Source organism: Myotis myotis, unplaced genomic scaffold, assembly GCF_014108235.1.
Source record: "Myotis myotis isolate mMyoMyo1 unplaced genomic scaffold, mMyoMyo1.p scaffold_m19_p_3, whole genome shotgun sequence".
Classification (NCBI taxonomy): Eukaryota; Metazoa; Chordata; class Mammalia; order Chiroptera; family Vespertilionidae; genus Myotis; species Myotis myotis.
This window is the reverse complement of record NW_023416335.1, coordinates 30,125,185-30,146,616: the sequence shown is the minus strand read 5'-3', so window position 1 is coordinate 30,146,616 and position 21,432 is coordinate 30,125,185. Positions and strand designations below refer to the sequence as shown.

The 21,432-nt window shown below is 39.8% G+C and overlaps 1 protein-coding gene across 2 annotated transcripts in view; it reads left to right on the top strand.

Moving 5' to 3' along the window:
* Window positions 1–21,432, top strand: part of MYO16 (myosin XVI) — a 417,071-nt gene that overhangs the window by 27,050 nt on the left and 368,589 nt on the right. For both annotated transcript variants that reach the window (XM_036301819.1, XM_036301818.1), the window contains exon 2: window positions 13,348–13,418. In XM_036301819.1, the coding sequence (XP_036157712.1) occupies window positions 13,348–13,418 (71 nt within the window). The remainder of the gene's footprint in view (window positions 1–13,347; window positions 13,419–21,432) is intronic.

Below are 21,432 nucleotides of genomic sequence, written 5' to 3'. Positions count from 1 at the left end.
GAAAGGGCAAATAGCAATATTAAAATATTTCTTCTAATTAATTCCTTTCAATGTGCACAAATCTGTGCACTGGGACACTAGTTTTCAGATAACTGTTGAGCAGTAATCTAAGAAAGTGTGAGACACAGGGTAGTAGTGTTTTGACTCTACTTCATTTATTCATTGCAGAAAAGTCCTACTTCATATTGTCTGCCAATCTTTTGCCTATTAGATTTACATTATTTTAAGTAACGAGGTAAACCAGAAAACCAGTGTGGTCTGATTTTGTAGTATAGAAAAACAGAGAGGGAGAAGGGGAGGAGGGGAGGAGAGACACAGAGTGCAGATCATTTGGTCATTGTGGTTATTGTTTCTTTTAAAATAAGGATTTATTTCATTGAGTCCAAAGATATGGAGGACGTACTTACTCAGTAATTTTTGCCACTTGCTTAATCATTACAGTTTCTAGTCAAGCCTATCTTTTGTATGTTTGTTTGCTTGCTTGAAGCAAGGTGACTTTTGCAGTCCACACTATTATCTGGTTTCCTATTTAATAAACAGAAATAGACTAGAAAAGGAGCTGAGACTATTATCACTCACGTTTCTGAACTTTTAGGGACGCACGCTCCACATGGGACAGGGCCTTGCTTGAGAGGTAGACTAGGTGACGACACAAGAAGTGCCACTTTTAGGACACGTGCAGGTTTATTTTTAGTGTTTCTAAATTCATTGAAAGGCACCCCTTCCAATTACAATATATTGACATATCCCTGAAGCCTGACTCATTTTACCTTTGCCTCTGACTTTTTTTGACCTTCTCTTCAAATTTAATCATGAATTTTTAAACAAAGAACATGAGGAATCATATATAAAAGCTCAGTATAGATTGAAGCTAAACCAGACTTGGGCACTAGGAAATGATTTCTTTATATTCTATAAAGAATGACATCCATCATGCATGCCTTATCTTTCCTTGATTTTTCATGAAACAGAAATTTCCTCATCACCTCTGTGACTGAGGTATTTGATATTCATTAGCAAAACTTGGTGTGCATAATACTGGATTTAAAAAAATGCTTAAGAAATAATTTGAGATTTTCTTACTTAAATTATTCAACATGCAAGAATGTTAAATAATGTTGATTTTGCATTTGTAGGGTGTTGTTTTTTTTTTCCATGTGAAGACCTAACTAATAGAATTTTTGGCAGCTTCTATGGTCATGAGCAGTCTGGGATGGGGAGGGCTCACCTGATTTTGTTGAATGCCGAGGCCTCTGGCAAGTATTAATATTGGAATGGATAATTTTCTGAAAGGCAGCATTTATTATCTGTCTGCCTTAATGTGTCACGAGGTACATATTTTTCTACATGGGCCTCTCAGGGACAACAGTTATAAATGCTTAATGGAGCATTGGTCCGAGTATAAAAGAGAAAAATGTACTGATTTGATGAGACTCAAAAGGAAAGGGAGTTGTTGAAATGGAAACTTGGAAATATTGGGTCAAGTAAAACTAAGCATGCCTGTGTGTTTTTAAAATATGCTTTTATTGATTTTACTGTATTTTTAATTTCTCTTTATTGTTGAAAGTATTACAGATGTCTCCTCTTTCTTCCCCAGCCCCCATTGACCCCTTCTACCCCCCACCCCCCAGGCTTCACCACACTATTGTCTGTGTCCATGAGTTATGTAAATATGCATATAAGTTCTTTGGTTGATCTCTTCCCACCCACTCATCTACCCCTCCTACCTTCCCTCTGAGATTCAACAGTCTGTTCCATGCATGTTTCTATGTCTCTGGTTCTATTTTGTTTATCAGTTCATTTTGTTCTTTGGATTCCACATATGAGTGAGATTATATGATACTTCTCTTTCTCTGACTGGGCTTATTTTGCTTAACAAAGCAGTCTCCAGATCCCTCCATGCTGTCTCAAAAGATAATAGATTCTTCTTTTTTATTTTATGTGTTTTTTTGAGGCTGAGTTGAAAACTATAAGAAGTGATATCCATGATGCTAATAGGACAGCTCTATTGAGTTATTCTATGTGACCTGAAATTAAACCTATGAATTCAAAACTATTCTTACTGGTCATCCTTGGGGCTAAATATACATAATTTTAGCACATCGGATAAAAATAAAAATGAATATCCTACAGATAAGAAGACTTAACTATCCCCCAGATTTATTCCTTTCTACCTCAGAGTTATTGAAAAACACAAATAGGATTTGTACATTCAAAAATATTTGACTTTAGATTTCTGCAAATGTGGTTTTATAAAACATAATTATAGTGAAGTATGAATGGTTTAAGAACGTTATAATATCTAAGAACACCACAGTAGGGGGTTATGGCTTTTTATTGTGATAAAATACCTCTAAAATAAAGATGAACATTTAAACTATTTTAAAGGGTACTAGTCAGTGGCATTTCCCATATCCACAGGGTTGTGTGTCCACACCACTATCTAGTTCCAAGGCATTATCATCACCCCAAATGGAATCACATACCCATTAAGTAGTCACTCTTCATTTCCTCTCCTCTCCAGCCCCAGACAACCATGGATCTACTTTCCTCTCTATAAATTTTTCTTTTCTTGATATTTCATATAAATGAAACCATAGAATATATAGTTTAGTGCATCTGACATTTTTCACTTAGCATAATGTTAATTAATGTTTGTTTTCATATGTACATGTAGCATGCATTCCTTTTTATGGCCAGATAATAACCCATTATACAGATATATTGCTCATTGTTTATCCATCAGTCAGTTGATAGACATTTGGGGTATTTTGTCTATTGTGAACAGTGCTGCTATGAACATTCATGAACAGGTATTTGTTGGAATACTTGTTATAAATAGTTTTGGGTTTATACCTAGGGGTGGAATTGCTAGCTAATCTGGTAATCTTTGTTTAACATCTTGAAGAATTTTTATTTATTTATTTATTTTAATATATTTTATTGACTTTTCACAGAGAGGAAGGGAGAGGGACAGAGAGCTCGAAACATCGATGAGAGAGAAACATTGATCAGCTGCCTCCTGCACACCTCCCACTGGGGATGTGCCCGCAACCAAGTTACATGCCCTTGACCGGAATAGAACCCGGAACCTCTCAGTCCGCAGGCCGACGCTCTTTCCACTGAGCCAAACCAGTCAGGGCTTGAAGAATTTTTAGACTATTTTCCAGTCACTGACCATTTTATATTTCCACCTACAATTTGAGGGTTTCAGTTTCTCCATTCTCACCAATGCTTGTTGTTTTTTTTTTTAATTTTTATTCTTGAAGCCATCCAGTTGTTTCCAGAAACCACATTTGTTGAAGGGACTAATCCTTCTTCCATTAAAAGATAGAACTGTTGTTGAAAGAGATAGGTTTATGAATTCTGAATTCTTAATTCCATTTTCTTGATCCATATGTCTACATTATGTCAGTGCCAGGCTGTTTTGATTACTATTTCTTTGCAGTTAGTTTTGAAATCAGAAAGTATGAATTATCCTATCTTATTTTTCTTGCTTTTTCAAGATTTTTTTGGCTATTTAGGGAACCCTGTAATTTTAATCAGCATTTCATTTTTTTTAAGGCCCTTAGAATTTTGATAGGGATATGTAATAGCATTGGGATATCTCATGTTCCCTTTTCTCCCTTGGATAGTTATTTTTGTTCTCAGTGATATTAGTTGTGGTAGTTTGACTTACCAAAGAATAGTTATTACTTAGTAACCAGCATTTTTAAATGTTAATACTCATTATTTTAACAGTGATGGCAAACATTTAATACCATCTTCTAGTATGAAATAAAACAATAAAAATTACAAAAAAATATGCAATTCTGATTTATCAAAAAATGAACAAGTAGATGAAAGAATAGATTAAAGAGTTCAGAATGAAACCTACACATGTACTAGTATATTTATCTGATTTCCTACAAAGATGTTAGTGCAGTGCAGTGGCATATAAATAAGAGCGTTTTAAAGTTATGTAACATAAATCGACAGTGGATCATATATAGAGAGAAAATAAAAAATGGATCATGTATTTATACTGTGTGCATTCTGGATTTACTGTTCCTGCATCAAGGTCTGAAGAAATACAATGCAGTTAAATTTATGTTGTCATAAAACTGTCACTTGAGGTCTGTTTGGGGATATTTAGAGTTAATGATTTAGAATTGGTTTAGGTACAGAGGCCATTCCTGATTCCCAACAGGCATATATACCTTAGTAATATGTTTTAGAAATTCTGTCGAATAGGTGAGTTTGATAATAGCCTTTTTTGGAATATCTTTTCACCTGCAGGTCAGTGAGTTCCTTGAAGGGGGAAGAGAGAGAATGGGTTGGTTACAAGCAATATTTGAAGATAAAAATGGCAAATAATTTTCAAAAATATATTCAGGATATTCAGCCACTGATTTGAGAATTGCAAAGCCCTTTATTGTATAACTATTTCTTCTTTGTCTTTTGACTTCTATACCCACAATCCACTACATTATAAACTCTATGAGGACAGGATTTAAAATATATATATATATATATATATATATATATATTCTCTCACAATTCCAACTTCTAAGATAGTGTTTAGCACATACAAGACACTCACTGGATTGTTGTTGCATTAGTCATACCTGCTTACTGGGTTGGGATTTTGAGTCAGCTTGTCAATGGGGATCTTGGTATTTGGGCTTAACAACCTCCAGGCTTAAGTCAGGTCCAGTTTTTACCAAGTTGGGTAGCAAAGCAGCAATCTTAAACCCATTACAAAGTAATATGAAATTGGTTTTAACTGCCCAAAGCCTGGTAGGTCAGTGCAGCTGAGGTGGGCTTCTGCCCACTTGATTCTCCAGTGCATGTAGCTGATTAGTCTGTAGTTCCTTTGCTAAGTCTGGACCCTAATGCAGCTCTGATCACATACCCAATCCTCACAGGTCTCCTTTTCAGGAGAGTAGCTTGTAGCAACCGTGAGTGTCCCGCTGATGCATGTGGACCTGACCAAATTAGAAGGAACCACTCAAGGTATGGCTGAGCAACTCACTTGAATATAGATTTCAGGCAGATACTCACTGTGAACTTAAAAACCTATTAGACCAGGGGTGGGCAAACTTTTTGACTCAAGGGCCACAATGGGTTCTTAAACTGGACCGGAGGGCCGGAACAAAAGCATGGATGGAGTGTTTGTGTGAACTAATATAAATTCAAAGTGAACATCATTACATAAAAGGGTACGGTCTTTTTTTGTCAATAGTTTTATTCATTTCAAACGGGCCGGATCCGGCCCGCGGGCCGTAGTTTGCCCACGGCTGTATTAGACCCACTCAGATCGTTGCTAGGGTGGGATCGAAACAAGCCAAACAGTGCTTTGGATACTGATTTGCACTGCTGCCCACCCTTCCCAGTATTATAATCACTGAGATGCCTTGACCTTAAACACATATAGACTAGAGGCCTGGTGCACAAAATTCGTGCATGGGAGAGGGGTCACCTCAGCTAAACCTGCACCCTCTCCAGTCCAGGACATCCCTCTCACAATCCTGGACCACTGGCTCCTAATTGCTCACCTGCCTGCCTGCCTGGTTACTCCTAACTGCTCCTCCCCTGACATCCTGGTCACCCCTCACTCCCCTCCCCCCCCTGCTGGCCTGGTCGCCTCTTACTGCCCCCCCTACTGGCCTGGTTTCCCCCAACTGCCCCCCTCTGCTGGCCTGGTCAGCCCCAACGCCCCCCCCCCCCCGCTGGCCTGGTTGCCCCCAACTGCTCCCCCACCGGCCTGGTTGCCTCTCACAGGCCCCGCGCCGGCCTGGTCTCCCCACGAAGCCTGCTGTTTAGTCATTTGGTTGTCCCTCACTAACCCCCCTACTGGCCTGGTCGCCCCACGCAGCCTGCTGTTCAGTCGTTTGGTTGTCCTTCACTAACCCCCCTGCTGGCCTGGTTGCCCCATTCATCCTGCTTGTTCAGTCGCTTGGTTGTCCCTCACTAACCCCCCTGCCGGCCTGGTCGTAGGCAGCCATCTTGTGAGGGCGTGAGGGTTAATTTGCATATTACTTCTTTATTATATAGAATGGGTACATCTGGGACTGACTGAATTTAAGAATTTGATGACAGAACCTGAGCATTTGTATTTTTAAAAAGTTCTACATCGTAGGGAGGGTTGAGCATTATTGCTCAGGTCAGGATGTGTTCTGACCTGAGGCCTTCCCATCTACAAAGACCTTGACCCTCTCTTCTCAAATCACTCCACTAAACCAAGATTCAGGTCCAGTAAGTTTAACTAAATATATATTTATTGATATATTTTTTGAAAATAAATTGGGTGTTCTGAGGTATACAGTGGTACAGGCAGCAGGAGGGGCCAGAATCTCAGTGGTAAAGCAAGGATGAACCTAGAGGGTATTGTGCTCCATGGTAAATAAATGGGAACCAGTCTACCATGAGTTGTTAACTGCCACTGCTGGTTCTACTGCTCCAAGAGAGACATTCACGGGTAATTATATGAAATTGTTAAATCCTAGCAGTTTTTCCTCCAAGTGTCTTTAGTGGCATTTGCACCAGACCTCCTGGAGTGCTTTGTTAACATGCATAGTTTTAGATCCAATCCCCATACTAACAAATCTGAGTAACTGAAAGTGGGAATAGGGTATAATTCTTATAAAGGCAAGAAACCCTGCCTGGCTGGCATGGCTCAGTGGTTGAGCGTTGACCTATGAACCAGGAGGTCATGTCTGTGGTCAGGGCAGATGCCCGGGTTTCAGGCTCGACCACCAGTGTGGGGCATGCAGGAGGCAGCCAGTCAATGATTCTCTGTCATCATTGATGTTTCTATCTCTCTCTCCCTTCCCTTTCTGAAATCAATAAAGTATACTTAAAAAAAAGGAATAGCCTCCAAATGTGGAAAAGTTGGCTCTTGGGGGAGAAATATTTTAGCTTTAACATTCATTTGTTGCCCTTCATAGGGCAACTGTACATAAGGAGACATACAGAATATCTGTGGAATTACAGTTCCATGATGGAGGTTGTGGGTGAAGGCATGGAGAATAATGAAAACTAGGTTGAGAAGGAAAGAACTAGTAAAATCTATTTTAAAAAATTCTCAAGTCATTATTAGATATCCTGAAATTCAAGTTCTAACTAGGGCAGGGAATTTGTATGTTAAGGAGCAAATGGAAATGTTGCGGTATTGATAACATAATTTCTATATCACTGCTTTCAGCTTCCCTTCTTTACTGACATTGATGAGGTAAGATACATCTTTAAAGTATTTCTTAGAAGACTACCAATTTTTATGGAAATTTTCACATCCATATTTTTAGAAGTCTTCACATAGATGTTTTTGTTATCACTTAAGGGGAAAAAAATGACATTGGCTTGGATTTTTTAGTTGTTATTCATTGTAACTTTTTATTTAGAAATAAAATGAAACTTACAGAAAAGTTGGGAAAACAATACAAAGAACTCCCATATACCCTTCAACCAGGTTTACCAATTGCTAACATCTTATTACATATTATTGTCTTTTCCTCTTTCTAGAAATTTCCTTTTGAAGGGCTTATAACTATGACAGATTTAGCACCCATGGTTATGTTTTGTTTAACTCTTCCTTTCCTCTCTTGATTTTAAATGTAAAATCTTTGTGTATACAGACCCACCATCATCTTGAGAATTATGTGAGAGCAGTCCTAGTTGCTATGCAATAGAACGTCCATACCAGCTCACAGGATTGCCAAAGCACTTACTTTCATGAAGTTGCTCTCAAGTTACTATCATCAATGTGCTTATATCTAGAGACTGAAAATAAATGCTGGTTATCAGGTGGACTATGAGGTTTGGTTATTGTGGTGATGGTGGGGACGTTCAGTGAGGACAGCTGCCTGTTCTATTAAAGCTCCTTAGCAAAATTTTATGGTGTACTTTAGTCCATTTTTTTTTTTACCCCAATATCCGAAAATTGGCAACTGAATGTTCCTTTTAAATTTTAAATCATCTTGAAGTTTTATGGCAGCTTGATGATGAAGCCACAAATATATAATAAATGCTGAATCAGTTCCAAACAGTTACACTATAAAAGGAACCCTAAGCTTCATGATTCTGTTTGGTTCCCAGATGGCTGGTTTTCCTTAGGCTGTTTTCTTGCAGATTTTATTGTAACAGAAAGAAGACTCAGAGTAGTGATGCCATTTCACTAAACTGGTGATTTGAATCATACGATTACAAGGTTGCTATGAACCCATACCTTTTTGGAGAAAATATTTTAACCTAATCCCACAAATTTAGTAAATTATGAGGGCATTACAATGGATCTTGATTTCTGTTTTGTTTCAGAGTTGAAGGGTCACTTTCAACAGTCATGTGATATGAGAAGGAAACTAATTTTCTTGGTGAAGAATATAATCTTTGGAGTTATACAGCCCACACTCAAGTTCTAGATCCACCATGCTATCCTGTGGCTTGGGACAGCACATAGTCATCAGAGCATTACTTTCCTTATTAGTAAAGCAGTGACAATTATGGTATCTACAATGTGAGTTTAAAAAATTGAAGTAATTATTATATTTAAAGTGCTTAGAGCAGTATCAGACCCTAAGTATGTGTAAAAATGCTCAGTGTGTGTTAGTTTTATAAAAATGTGCCACTTTTTCAAAATTCTAAGTGAATTATGACACAGGTTGCATTTTCTTCATTATATCTTTACTAAAGGCCAGAGGCACGAAACTCATGCAAGAGTAGGTATTCCTTCCCCCAGCTGCCGGCACCGGCTTCCCTCTGGCACCTGGAACCTGTGCTTCCCTCAGGCGGACACCCAGGACCCAGGGTTCCCTCCTGCTGCCAGCAGGTACTGGGGGACCCCGGCTTCCCTTGCAGCCCCGGCTTTGTCCAGAAGGTCATCCGGAAGGACTTCCGGTCTAATTAGCGTATTATGCTTTTATTATTATAGATATCTAGGTACCTTATGATGTCCAGTTTTTAACCCTTAGCAAAGGCATGGCATTTAGCTGACTCTCCATTGTTTCTTTATGTTGTTAATAGTGGATTTTATCTTATTGTTGAGTTTCCTCCTGAGATATCCAGGGGCAAACCAGTCAATGTCCAGGTACTGAATGAGTTCCACCTGGCAATGTAAACAGCTCTTTCAGGAATAGGCTTTCTTTCTAAGAAAAGAAATGCTCAGAGTTTTCACTGTAGGCTGTCTGGCTAGATTAAGGAAGGGCTGGGGCTTAGCCATCTCTATCACTGTGGCAAGAAGGAAATTCTGGAGTGCTTGCCTGTAGTGTCCTCATTCCGGAACATTCTTGGAAAATGTTCCTCATCCACCTCAGCTGCTGCCTGGAGTGTCCTGGTGCTTACCCTGCATCCCCTGAGAGCCAGTTGTTAAAATTTCAGGAATTTGTGGATCCGTTGTGAAATAGTTAAACTAAACTTATATTAAAAACTAAGCATGTAAACTTACAACTAAGTGGATTTTATTAAAAACAAAATAATATAAACTCAAAACTTAATACTTCCTAATTAGTTCATCACATTTTTCTCTCATTTATGCTTTTGAAGTTATTTACTTTTTCTATGTCTGTGTGGTGGAAACGCCACATCATTCTGAGGTATGTCATGTCTTTTCCCAACTACGGGTTTAGAAATATATTGGTAGCTTAAAATCAAACATGGTGGGGAGGATTATACCACAGAAATTGAAAACTACAAATCAGGGCTTGATTTATTGTCTTAATTGATTGTTTAGAATTGATGAAATGATGGAGTAAATATTAATGATGCAGGCTGTATTCAAAAATTGTCAGTAGCCATGATGGTATGAACAGCACAAAAATGTGATGAAATATGATCACGTTATTCAATATTAGTTGTCTGATTCAGCAAACATATCGCCCAGGTCATTGATCTAAACCTGTGGGTTGCGACCCCGTTGGGGGTCGAACGACCCTTTCACAGGGGTTGCCTAAATACATCCTGCATATCAGATATTTACATTATGATTCATAACAGTAGCAACATTACAGTTATGAAGTAGCAACGAAAATTTTATGGTTGGGGTCACCACAACATGAGGAACTGTATTGAAGGGTCGCTGCATTAGCAAGGTTGAGAACCATTGATCTAATCTAATAAAAGAGAAACATGCAAATTGACCATACCTCCGCTACACCCAGCAGCCATGCCCACAAGCCACACCCACCAGCAAATCAGGAGTGAATATACAAATTAACCCAACTAAGATGGCGGCAGCCATGGAGCTGGAGTGAGCAGGAGGCTTGGGTTGCCCCCAGTGATGGAGGAAGCCAAGCTTCCCGCCTGCCCTGCTGGTCCTGAGCTCCGCTCAAGGCTACAAAGTTTCAATTATAGAAGATAAATAAATCCCAGATACTGGCTTCTAGCCCGCGGCCGTGGCCAGCCTGAAAACGGCCCTCAGCCCCTCACCCAGGCTGGCCAGGCACCCCAGTAGGGCCTCCCACCCTGAAGGGGCTGTGGCCAGCCTGTAAACAGCCATCAGCCCCTCACCCAGGCTGGCCACACCCCCATGGGGTGAGGGTCCCCGCTGGGGGGTTGGCCAGCCTGCAAACAGCCATCAGCCCCTCACCCAGCCTGGCCAGGCACCCCAGTAGGGCCTCCCACCCTGAAGGGGGTGTGGCCAGCCTGCAAACAGCCATCAGCTCCTCACCCAGGCTGGCCAGGCACTCCAGCAGGATCCCCACCCTTATCCGGGACACCCTTCAGGGCAAACCAGCTGGCCCCCACCCATGCACCAGGCCTCTATCCTATATAATAAAAGGGTAATATGCAAATTGACCCTAACAGCAGAACCACTGTGAATGACTGGTCACTATGATACACACTTACCACCAGGGGGGAGATGCTCAATGCAGGAGCTGCCCCCTGGTGGTCAGTGCGCTCCCACAGAGGAAGCTCTGCTCAGCCACAAGCCAGGCTGATGGCTGCCAGCACAGTGGTGGTGGCGGGAGCCTCTCCCACCTCCTCAGCAGCACTAAGGATATCCGACTGCAGCTTAGGCCTGCTCCCTGCTGGCAAGTGGACATCCCCCAAGGGCTCCTGGGCTGCCAGAGCGATGTCTGACTTCCAGCTTAGGCCTGATGCCCCAGCGAGCAGGCCTAAGCCAGCAGGTGGACATCCCCCGAAGGGTCCCAGATTGTGAGGGGGCACAGGCCGGGCTGAGGGACCCCCTTGAGTGCACAAATTTTTGCGTACCTGTCCGCTAGTAAATAAATAATGTTCTGAAATACTTCATTGGTTCACTTTAATCTTACTCAGGGCTCAGCAAACTTTTTCTTTAAAAGGCTATATAGTAAATATTTTAAACTTTAGGGGCTATGCAGAATCGATGGTGCACAGTATTCTTGAATTTTTTTATTGCTTTTTATTTCTTATGTATCCTTTAAAAATGTAGCAGTCACTCTTCGCTCAAATGCTGTACAAAATCAGGCCAGGGCTGGATCTAGCCTGCTGCCTATGCCCATAGTTTCAGACCTCTGGCTCTTATCCTTTAATGTCAATGAAAATATCAACCAGACATCAAGGATACATTCATTAATTGTACCCATGGATTGCCTGTGGATCCAAGAGTTCAGTAAAATTAAAAATACACACGAACATTTTGTGATAATCAGTTGGCTATGTGGAATTTATAATAATTATTGTATATTAATGTTTTTAAATGTGAACTACACAGCCTTTATATCAGTAACATGTGTAATACATTCATAAACACATATTTGTCTATCCGTCTATCTTTCCCTCCATCCATCCATTTATCTCCACATCTAGACATCTATATCTTCATCTCCATCTGTCCTTGAGCATTCCCAGCACATTGCTATGGTCCACCCTGCTTCTGTGGAGATTACCGTCAATGTTTTGCACTTTATAAACTAGATTCCCTGGACCTGGTGGCTCAGCCCCACCTTGGCAGTTAGTGCTGCCTTAGATCCCTCTCTCTGCAATCCCATTAAGCCACAGGCTGGGTAGTCCATTCTTTAAACCCAGCAGCAAAGCTATGCACCCTCACTGCAGCCACGCCTCTGGAATGATCCTTAATCTACATTTAAACAGAAAGTGAGAGCAAGAGACCCTCTCTAGCCCTTGTTGGACCCTCTCTTATGTCTGAGCTCATGCTGCTGTGGACTGGGGGGATTATACAACAAACAGTTATTTATCACAGTTTGGAGGCTGGGAAGTCCCAAGATCAAGGCTCCAATAGATATGGCCCCTGGTGAGACCAGTCTTCAATGTTTACAGATGGATGCCCTCTCCTCTGTCCTCACGTGGCCAGAGAGGGAGCTCTCAACTCTTCATCTCCTTGTGAGGGCACTAATCCCATCATGGTGACTCCACTCTCCGTACATAGTTATTGGCAACATGGGGGTGTGATGATCTTAGCCTTGATCTCTAATGACACATCTTTGCTCTTCGTGATCTTCCCCAATTCTTCCATTGCTGCCTTCCAAGTCTCAGCCGTCTCTTAATTTCTTGGCTCTCATATCCATTTGAACTGATGACTGAAACAAGATGATCAAAATCTTTTTTTTTTTATTGATTAAAGTATTACAAAGGGTATTACATATGTGTCCATTTTATCCCCCCGCCCTAGACAGTCCCCTAGCCTCCCCTATCCCCCAATGTCTTATGTCCACTGGTTATGCTTATATGCATGCATACAAGTCCTTTAGTTGATCTCTTACCCCCCTACCTCCTGCCCCCCAACCCTCCCCGGCCTTCCCGCTGCAGTTTAACAATCTGTTTGAGGCAGCTCTGCCTCTGTATCTATTATTGTTCAAAAGTTTATAATGGTCTCTATTATCCATGAATGAGTGATATCATGTGGTATTGTTCCTTCATTGACTGGCTTATTTCACTTAGCATAATGCTCTCCAGTTCCATCCATGACGTTGCAAATGGTAAGAGTTCCTTCCTTTTTAGAGCAGCATAGTATTCCATCGTGTAGATGTACCACAGTTTTCTAATCCATTTTAACCCTTTCAATGTCTTCAGTGTCTGTGACACAGTTTTGTATGGCTTCTGTAGTCATGATTTTTGTCTTCTTGATGTTCAGATGCAGTCTTGCTTAGCACTTTCTTCTTTCACTTTAATCAGAAGTTGTTCAAGTCATTGCTACTTTCTTCCAGTAAGAAGGTGCCACCAGCATATCTTAAGTTATTACGATTTCTTCCAAGGCTTTACCTTCCAAGGACCCTGCCTTCCTGGACTTTTCTAATGGCGGAGAAGGAAGATACCCAAGTCAGCAAGTAGATGTACCATGTGATGTCTGGTTACAGTTGATCCTGTAACTTTTAGGTCAGAGTGTGGAAGAAAGATGTATTATAATTCTCTTCTCCTCTTTCATTCTTTCAGCACTTCGACTGTTGAAGGAGGGGGTGGACCCCCACACTCCCGTTTCCTCAGGAGGGTCCCTGCTCCATCTGGTAAGAACTGTGATGACCAATATAAGTGTGGGTGACACCAAAGACAAGGAGACTCAATTATGGGGTCAAAACTCAGTAGCAAAATGTATATCTGACAGGTGATCAGAAAAAGGATGTTTCAAATTAAAAGTCTTTGATAATACATTTATATTTATGAATTACTTGCATTATAGTTTGTAAATAATGCCTTTGCAAATGGAGTGAGAGTCTTTGCCTTAAAGAAGATGCTTTTGTAAATGAATAGTATTCAACAAATAAGCAAGAGAATACTGAATCAATTACAGAGTATTAGGCAATCATCCTTTTATATCTATTAGTTGGTTTTGTTGCTCCAAATAACAATAGTTTGCTTTTGGCCTAGCTCATATACATGTAAATAAAACTAACTTTTGTTCTTTTGGAAACAAAATGAGGAGATTAAAGTGATAAGCTAGATGGGAAACACTTTATTAATTCTTGAGTCAATGCAAATATATTGCATTTGTATACTGTTACACATAGATGAAGGGGGAAGATGGACCTGAAATGCATTTAAGAAAACCTGGTGATGCCCGAAGGAACATGGTTCTCAGGGCTGAGCCTCCTTTTCCTGGGGTACTGAGTAAATCAAAACAAATGAAAAATTGCAGGTTGCCAGAAAGACAAAATTGCAGGGTTTCAAAATGACTTAAATACTGAAAAAGGCAATTTAGCCATCTAAAATGTCAAGTGTGAGTAGGTTGCTCTGCAGCTTGCCCTATGTTTTAGGCATTCCACATTACAGCACCTAAGCTCTAATTATGTATTCTAGGGTCAAGGTCTTTGAGAAAAAGGCAGCCTATATTTGTGTGAGCCAACAGGATAAGCTGTGGAAATCTCTGTGATTTTCCAGTTTTGTTTATTTAACTCAATTATTATTCAGTGAGTACTTGACTCTAAGGGTAGATTTTTATAGGACATTTCTCTTGGAAGTGCCACAATAACTTTTATGTTGGAGATTAACCATTTCCACTATATTGCAGATGGGTATTTGAGAAAGAGGTTTTAATGTTTTTTTTTGGCATATAAAATTTAAAGTTATCATCTATACACTGAGTGGCCAGATGATTATGACCGGCCAGATTATTATGACCACCCCATCAGTACTTCATTGACACTTCCAAAAATACTGAATATTGAAAATTTCCTAAGAAAATACTCTCAAGGTTTTATTATTATTACCAGAGGCCCTGTGCATGAAATTTATGCACTGGTGGGGTCCCTCCGCCTGGCTGGCAATTGGGGCCAATCAGGCCATGTCGCCCAGTCCTGACTGGAGCCGATTGGAGCTGGTGGCTGGGGAGGGACCGCGGGAGGGGCTGTGAAAGGGCTCCAGGGCGTGTCCAGCCCTGTCTAGCCCAGTCCCAATCAGCCAGACCCCAGCAGAAAGCTAACCTACTGGTTGGAGCATCTGCCCCCTAGTGGTCAGTGCACATCATAGCGACTGGTTGGTCCACTGCTCAGACATTTAGCATATTAGGCTTTTATATATATAGATTATTTGCATAACTAATTCACTTCATTGTACTGATGGGGTGGTCATAATAATCTGGCCACTCAGTGTATTCCTAATAAATACATCTGAATTTGTCTGTTTACTTGCCCTTCGCTAAATAATTCATGTATCAAACCTAAGGCAGGTATCAGATACTGTTATAGACAGAAGAGAAATAATGTCAACAAGTAACAATATCAGAAACTAGAAATTTAGTCTCGTGAGAGCAATATAGATGGAAACTCAGATTTAACTCTTTAAAATAGTATGATATTTATGGAGTTGAAAACTGAATCCCAGAAGCTTTGCTAAAATGCTATCCAGGGTTTTATGTTATGCCCTTAAACAAATGAGCTATCGAAGAGCTCCTGATGGTAGCAAAACCTTCTTGAATGGAGTATGAAAACAAATTCTTTTCATTCCACCCTTTGACAGCAGAAGGCCTTAGTGAAGCTTAAGTGGAATACATTAGAAGTAAGCAATATTATTTCTTTTACCTGGGGAATTCTAGTTTTATCATAAAGACTGTGATTTAAGCAGTGGAATTTCATGCAGCTATTAAAATATTGAACCACATGTTCAAGGGCAATAAAGGTAAAAATACATAACTGGTACTACATCAGTCTAAACAGTTTCTTCACAGTGAAGGAAACCATCTACAAAATAAAAAGACACCCTACTGAATGGGAGAAGTTATTCACATATGATATATCTAATAAAGACAATATAAAAAGTATATAAGGAACTCATAGACCTCAATATAAAAAACAATCTGATTAAAAATTGTGCAGAGGATCTGAATAGACATTTCTCCAAAGAAGATGTACAGATGGACACTAGATATCAAAATATGCTCAATGTCACTAATCATCAGGGAAATGCAAAGTAAAACTACAGTGAGATACAGCCTCACACCTGTCAGAAAGTTGTCATCAAAGAGTCCACAAAATAACAAGTGTTGGCGAGGATGTGGATAAAAGGGAGCCCTGAGGCACTGTTGGTTAGATTGTTAAGTGATGCAGCCACTACAGAAAACAGTATGGAAATTCCTCCAAAAATTAAAATTAGAACTGCCATAGTACTCAGCAATTCCACTTCGGAATTTGAAAAGATATATGCAAAAGCAAAAACACTAATTTGAAAGCAAAATGCAAATCAATAAATGTGATACATCATATAAACAAATTGAGAGATAAAAATCACATAGTCATATCAATTGATGGAAAAAAAGCATTTGACAAAATCCAACACCCTTTCTTGATAAAAACTGTCAGCAAGATGGGAATAGAAGGATCATACCTCAACATAATAAAAGCCATATATGAAAAACCCACAGCCAACATCATAATCAATGGGCAAAAACTAAAACCATTTCCCCTAAGAACAGGAACAAGACAGGGATGCCCACTCTCACCACTCCTGTTTGACGTAGTACTGGAAGTACTAGCCATTGCGATCAGACAATAAGAAGAAATAAAAGGCATCCAAACTGTAAAAGAAGAAGTAAAACTGTCCTTATTCACAGATGACATGATACTGTACATAGAAAACCCTAAAGACTCCATAAAAAAATTATTAGACTTAATAAGTGAATTTGGCAATGTAGCAGGATACAAAATTATTGCCAAGAAATCTATGGCATTTCTATACACCAATAATGAAATTACAGAAAGAGAGACTAAAAAAGCAATCTCATTTACCATCACACCAAAAAATTAAGATACCTAGGAATAAACTTGACTAAGGAGGTAAAAGACCTATATGTGGAAAACTACAGGACACTGAAAAAAGAGATAGAAGAAGACATAAACAGATGGAAGAACATACCATGTTCATGGATTTGTAGAATCAACATCATCAAAATGTCCATACTACCCAAAGCAATCTACACTGAGTGGCCAGATTATTATGACTGGCCAGATTATTATGAACACCCCATCAGTACAATGAAGTGAATTAGTTATGCAAATGATAGTAATACTAAAACCTTGAGAGTATTTGCTTAGGAAGTTTTCAATATTCAGTATTTTTGGAAGTGTCAATGAAGTACTGATGGGGTGGTCATAATAATCCAGCCGGTCATAATAATTTGGCCACTCAGTGTGTGTGTGTGGTTTTAAAGATGTTAAGCTGTTGATCTCATTGTACTATTGATCTCATTGTAGTGTATGTACTATTGATCTATTGATCTCATTGTACTATATGTACTAATCCCTGACCTGCTTTTGATATTTGCCAATATCTTAGATATATTTGCATATCTGTCATAGCTCAGTATTTTTAAAAAAATATTTATTAAAGTTTAGTTTGCATACAATATTGATTAGTTTCCATTGTACAACACAGTGATTCAACATTTATATACCTCACAATGTGATCACCACAAGAGTCTAGTACCCATCTGCCACTGTGCAAAGTTATAACGATATTATTGTCTCATTCCCTATGTGTACACTATATCTCCATGACTTATTATTTTACAACTGGAGTGTGCTCCACTCTTCACCCATCCACGAACCCCCTCCATTCTCGCAACTATTGGTTTATTCTCTGTATCTACAGTGTCTGTTTCTGTTTTGTTGTTTATTTTGTTTAAGTTCCAAATATAGGAGAAATTATATGGCACTTGTCTTTCTCTAACATATTTCACCTAGCATAATACCCTCTGGAGTCCATAGATATTGTTGCAAATGGCAAAATTCATCCTTTTTTATAGCTGAGTAATGTCCCATTGTATATATGACACATCCTACTTACTCATTCATCTGTAGATGGACACCTAGGTTGTTTCCATATCTTGGCTATTGTAAATAATGCTGTAATGAACATAGGGTTGCATATATCTTTTCAAATTCATGGGTTTTTTTTGTTTCTTTATTGATTAAGGTATTACATATGTGTTCTTTAATTGCCCCATTGCCGCCCCCCCCCCACTCATGCCCTTACTCCCCTATTGTCTGTGCCCATTGGTTAGGCTTATATGCATGCATATAGGTCCTTTGGTTGATCTCTCCCCACTTCTCCCCACCATCTCCTACCTTCTCTCTGAGGTTCGACAGTCTGATCAATGCTTTTCTGTCTCTGGATCTGTTTTTGTTCATCAGTTTATACTCATTATATTCCATAAGTGAATGAGATCATATGATATTTATCTTTCTCTGACTGGCTTATTTCACTTAGCATAATGCTCTCCAGTTCCATCCATGCTGTTTCAAATTGTAAGAATTCCTTCTTTTTTACCGCAGCATAGTATTCCATTGTGTAGATGTACCACAGTTTTTTAATCCACTCATCTGCTGATGGGCACTTAGGCTGTTTCCAAATCTTAGCTATGGTAAATTGTGCTGCTATGAACATAAGGTTGCATATATCCTTTCTGATTGATGTTTCTAGTTTCTTGGGATATAGAGCCCAGTGCGTGATTCGAAATTGTGCAGCACCGCCCACCCTCGAGTTGGAGTTGATGGTCCGGCCCTGCATCCCTCTCTGGCCCTTGAAGCAGCTGCAGCTGCTGCTGATCAGGCCCGCCCCCAGCACAGGCGCATGGAGGCCCCTGCCGCCCCACCCCCAACACTGCACGTGCAACCTCCTCCTGTCTGGTTGATCTGTTTACAAAGTCCCAGTTAATTAGCATATTTCTCTCTCTCTCTCTCTCTCTCTCTCTCTCTCTCTATATATATATATATATATATATATATATATATGGGCTTCACTGTGTTTCTCTAAAGTATCTGGAGCTCTAAGAAGCAGAGATAATTAGCAACTTACTACAGTAGAGGCAGTTCAACAGCTTAACATCTTTAAAACCATAGAGTAGATACTGTATTTTGAAAAGAGGCAGAATATTAGGACTCTAGAGAAAATGGCTAAAAAATTATCATTATTAAAATGGTCTAGATGTTAACAAAAATAGTCACTCTGTAGAAGGTGTCCTCACTCTGACCTGCTCACCCAAACCAGAACATCTGGGCAGAAAGTAACTCCACCCTCCTTTGTTTTCCCAGAAGAGAAAGGGCAAAAGCTGCAAGGGTAAATACTGGCGAGGAAATTACTCAGAGTTGAGGAAAATACGCCCCCCACAGGGGCTGTGTCTGGGGAGTTTCTTGGGGGATGTGGGGTGGGTAACAACCATACAGGACAGTGCAACAGGAAGCAGAGAGATAAATAAAGGAGCAAAATGGAAGCCAAGGGATGATGCTAATGAGAAAGGGGAAAGTGTGGATTTGAGGGAAACTGGGAGGTGGGATGAATAAGAGGCTTGTCAATTCAGGGCTGGCTTCCTGGGCAGGTGGTCCATGTAGTCACAGAGGGCTTTGTTCTTAGAAGGGCTTATGCTTTCTTTCATCTTCTGCTGTCATCATTTTGAAATGCCTAGTACGTTTTGAATCAGGGGCCCCACATTTTCATTTTGTTCTAGGTCCCACACATTCTGTTTTGTGTGGCACTTTGAGAGGTAGAGGATGGTGACAGGAGGGGCTGGGCGCTACAGGTGCAGGAGACAGGTAGAGATAGCTGGAGGTGTCAGAGTGCTGCTGAGGGTGACAGAGTGGCTCTGCAGCCATTTCCTTGGTATATAAAGTGCCACTAGGAATTGGACAAAGTGATAAAGAACAGCTTGAGCTGGGACGGCGAGTTGCCTGCTTGAGAAAAATTCTTTTCCGGGAGAATTAAGTTTACTATCTAACAATAATATTGTAAGAATATTATAACAGCAATGTTCAACCATCGTAATCTTTCCAGACAAGTGTGATTAGAGGGTATTTATTGCTGTCAAATTATTATTCATAATCTTTTGACATGTGAATCTAAAAACGACATTACTTGTGAGGGGCTGATATCACTTTCAACACTGGGTCTAATTAACTCTTTTTTGGTAAAAGACACTGGAAAGCCAAGCCCTGGGTATCTGAATTGTCAGTGTGGACTCCGGAGGTGCAGGTTGAGGATACCGTGGCAGGCACAGGAGGAGGAGGTCACGTCTTTATGGATTATGCAGGGAGCTATCAAAAAGATGAGAGTAGAATAGAAATTACTTCCATGTGAATTTCCTGAAATAAATTGGATCCAGGCCCCACATTCCAAAACAGTGTATTGAGCTTTCTGACTCTGGTTCTCACCTTCTCAGTCATTGTGCAGAAACCTGCAGCTCCTGCGGGTGGGGCCATATGCAGTTCCTACCATCAGGGCCTGGTAGTGGTGACCCTTGTTTTGTTACACAGGATATGGAACATCTGACAGCCAAAGATCCCAGTTCAAAACCGAAACTCATCTTTCGATCTTCCTATGTTTGATGTTACCCCAGGTGCTTTCATGCATCCCAATACTGATGCATGCTCACATCTTCCTCCATATGGAATTTGTACCATAATTTTGCATTGTACTTAGTGTATCATCTTGAGATTAATAGGTAATGGAGAAAGATATGACTATTCTTCCATGGCTATATATCATGATTGTGAACCACAATTCCTACATCTTATTTTGTTTGTGAAATATCAGTTCAAATATTGTGCCTATTTTTTTTAAATTGGGTTGTCTTTTAATTACTACTTTTTAAGACAATCAAGTAATGATAAAACATAGATGTATCCACATAGTTCCCATTTCCATGCTATCAATCTGTTCAGTATCAGTTTGTTTGAAGTTTTCTTGCAGCTCACTGGTGATCTATCTGTTCATTTATTTAAAGCCATTTTTCTCTGTGTGTTCCATTATGTATAATTGATATTACTGTGTTGAAGTTCATCAATCTTGTCTTCTGCAATACCTAGTCAGTTGTTAATCTCATCCAGTAGTATATTTTTCATTTCATCCATTGTATTTATCATCTCTAGAACTAAAATTTGAGCCTTTTTAATATCTTCCATGTTCAGCAGTTCCCCTAGCTTTTTAAACATATGGAATGCAGTTATAATAATAGTCTTAACACTCAGATTTGTTAATTCTAATAGGCATGTCACTTCTGAGTTGGTTTCCGTTTATGACTTTTTCTTCTCATTGTGTTTCCTATTTCCCTGTTTTTTTTTGAATATATGGTAATTTTTTTCTGGATGCTAGACATAGTCAATTCTGCCGTGTTGGGTACTGAATACCTTTTTGTTTCTGTTAACAATCTTAAGCTTTGTTTTGGAGGCAATTAAGTTATTTGGAAACAATTTGATCATTTCAGACATTGAATTTAATATTTTTAGGTGGGAACACAACAGCGGCTAATTTAGGGATAATATTTCCCTACCCTGGATACAAAACACATGTGGTCTCTACCCAGTGCCACAAACCGGTAAATTAGGAGGTTTACACTCTGGCTAGTGGAACAGGCACTATGAGCTCTGAGTCCTTCCTCTGTTCAGGAGGTTTCTTCTCTTATCTTGGGAAATTTCCAGGGAAATATATACTGATCATGACTCAGCTGAGTAGTTGAGGAGGCTCCAGCAAATCTTTGACATTCTCTCTATGTGCAGCCCTTCCCTTCCTGCTCCCCTGCCCTGTGCCCTGAACCCA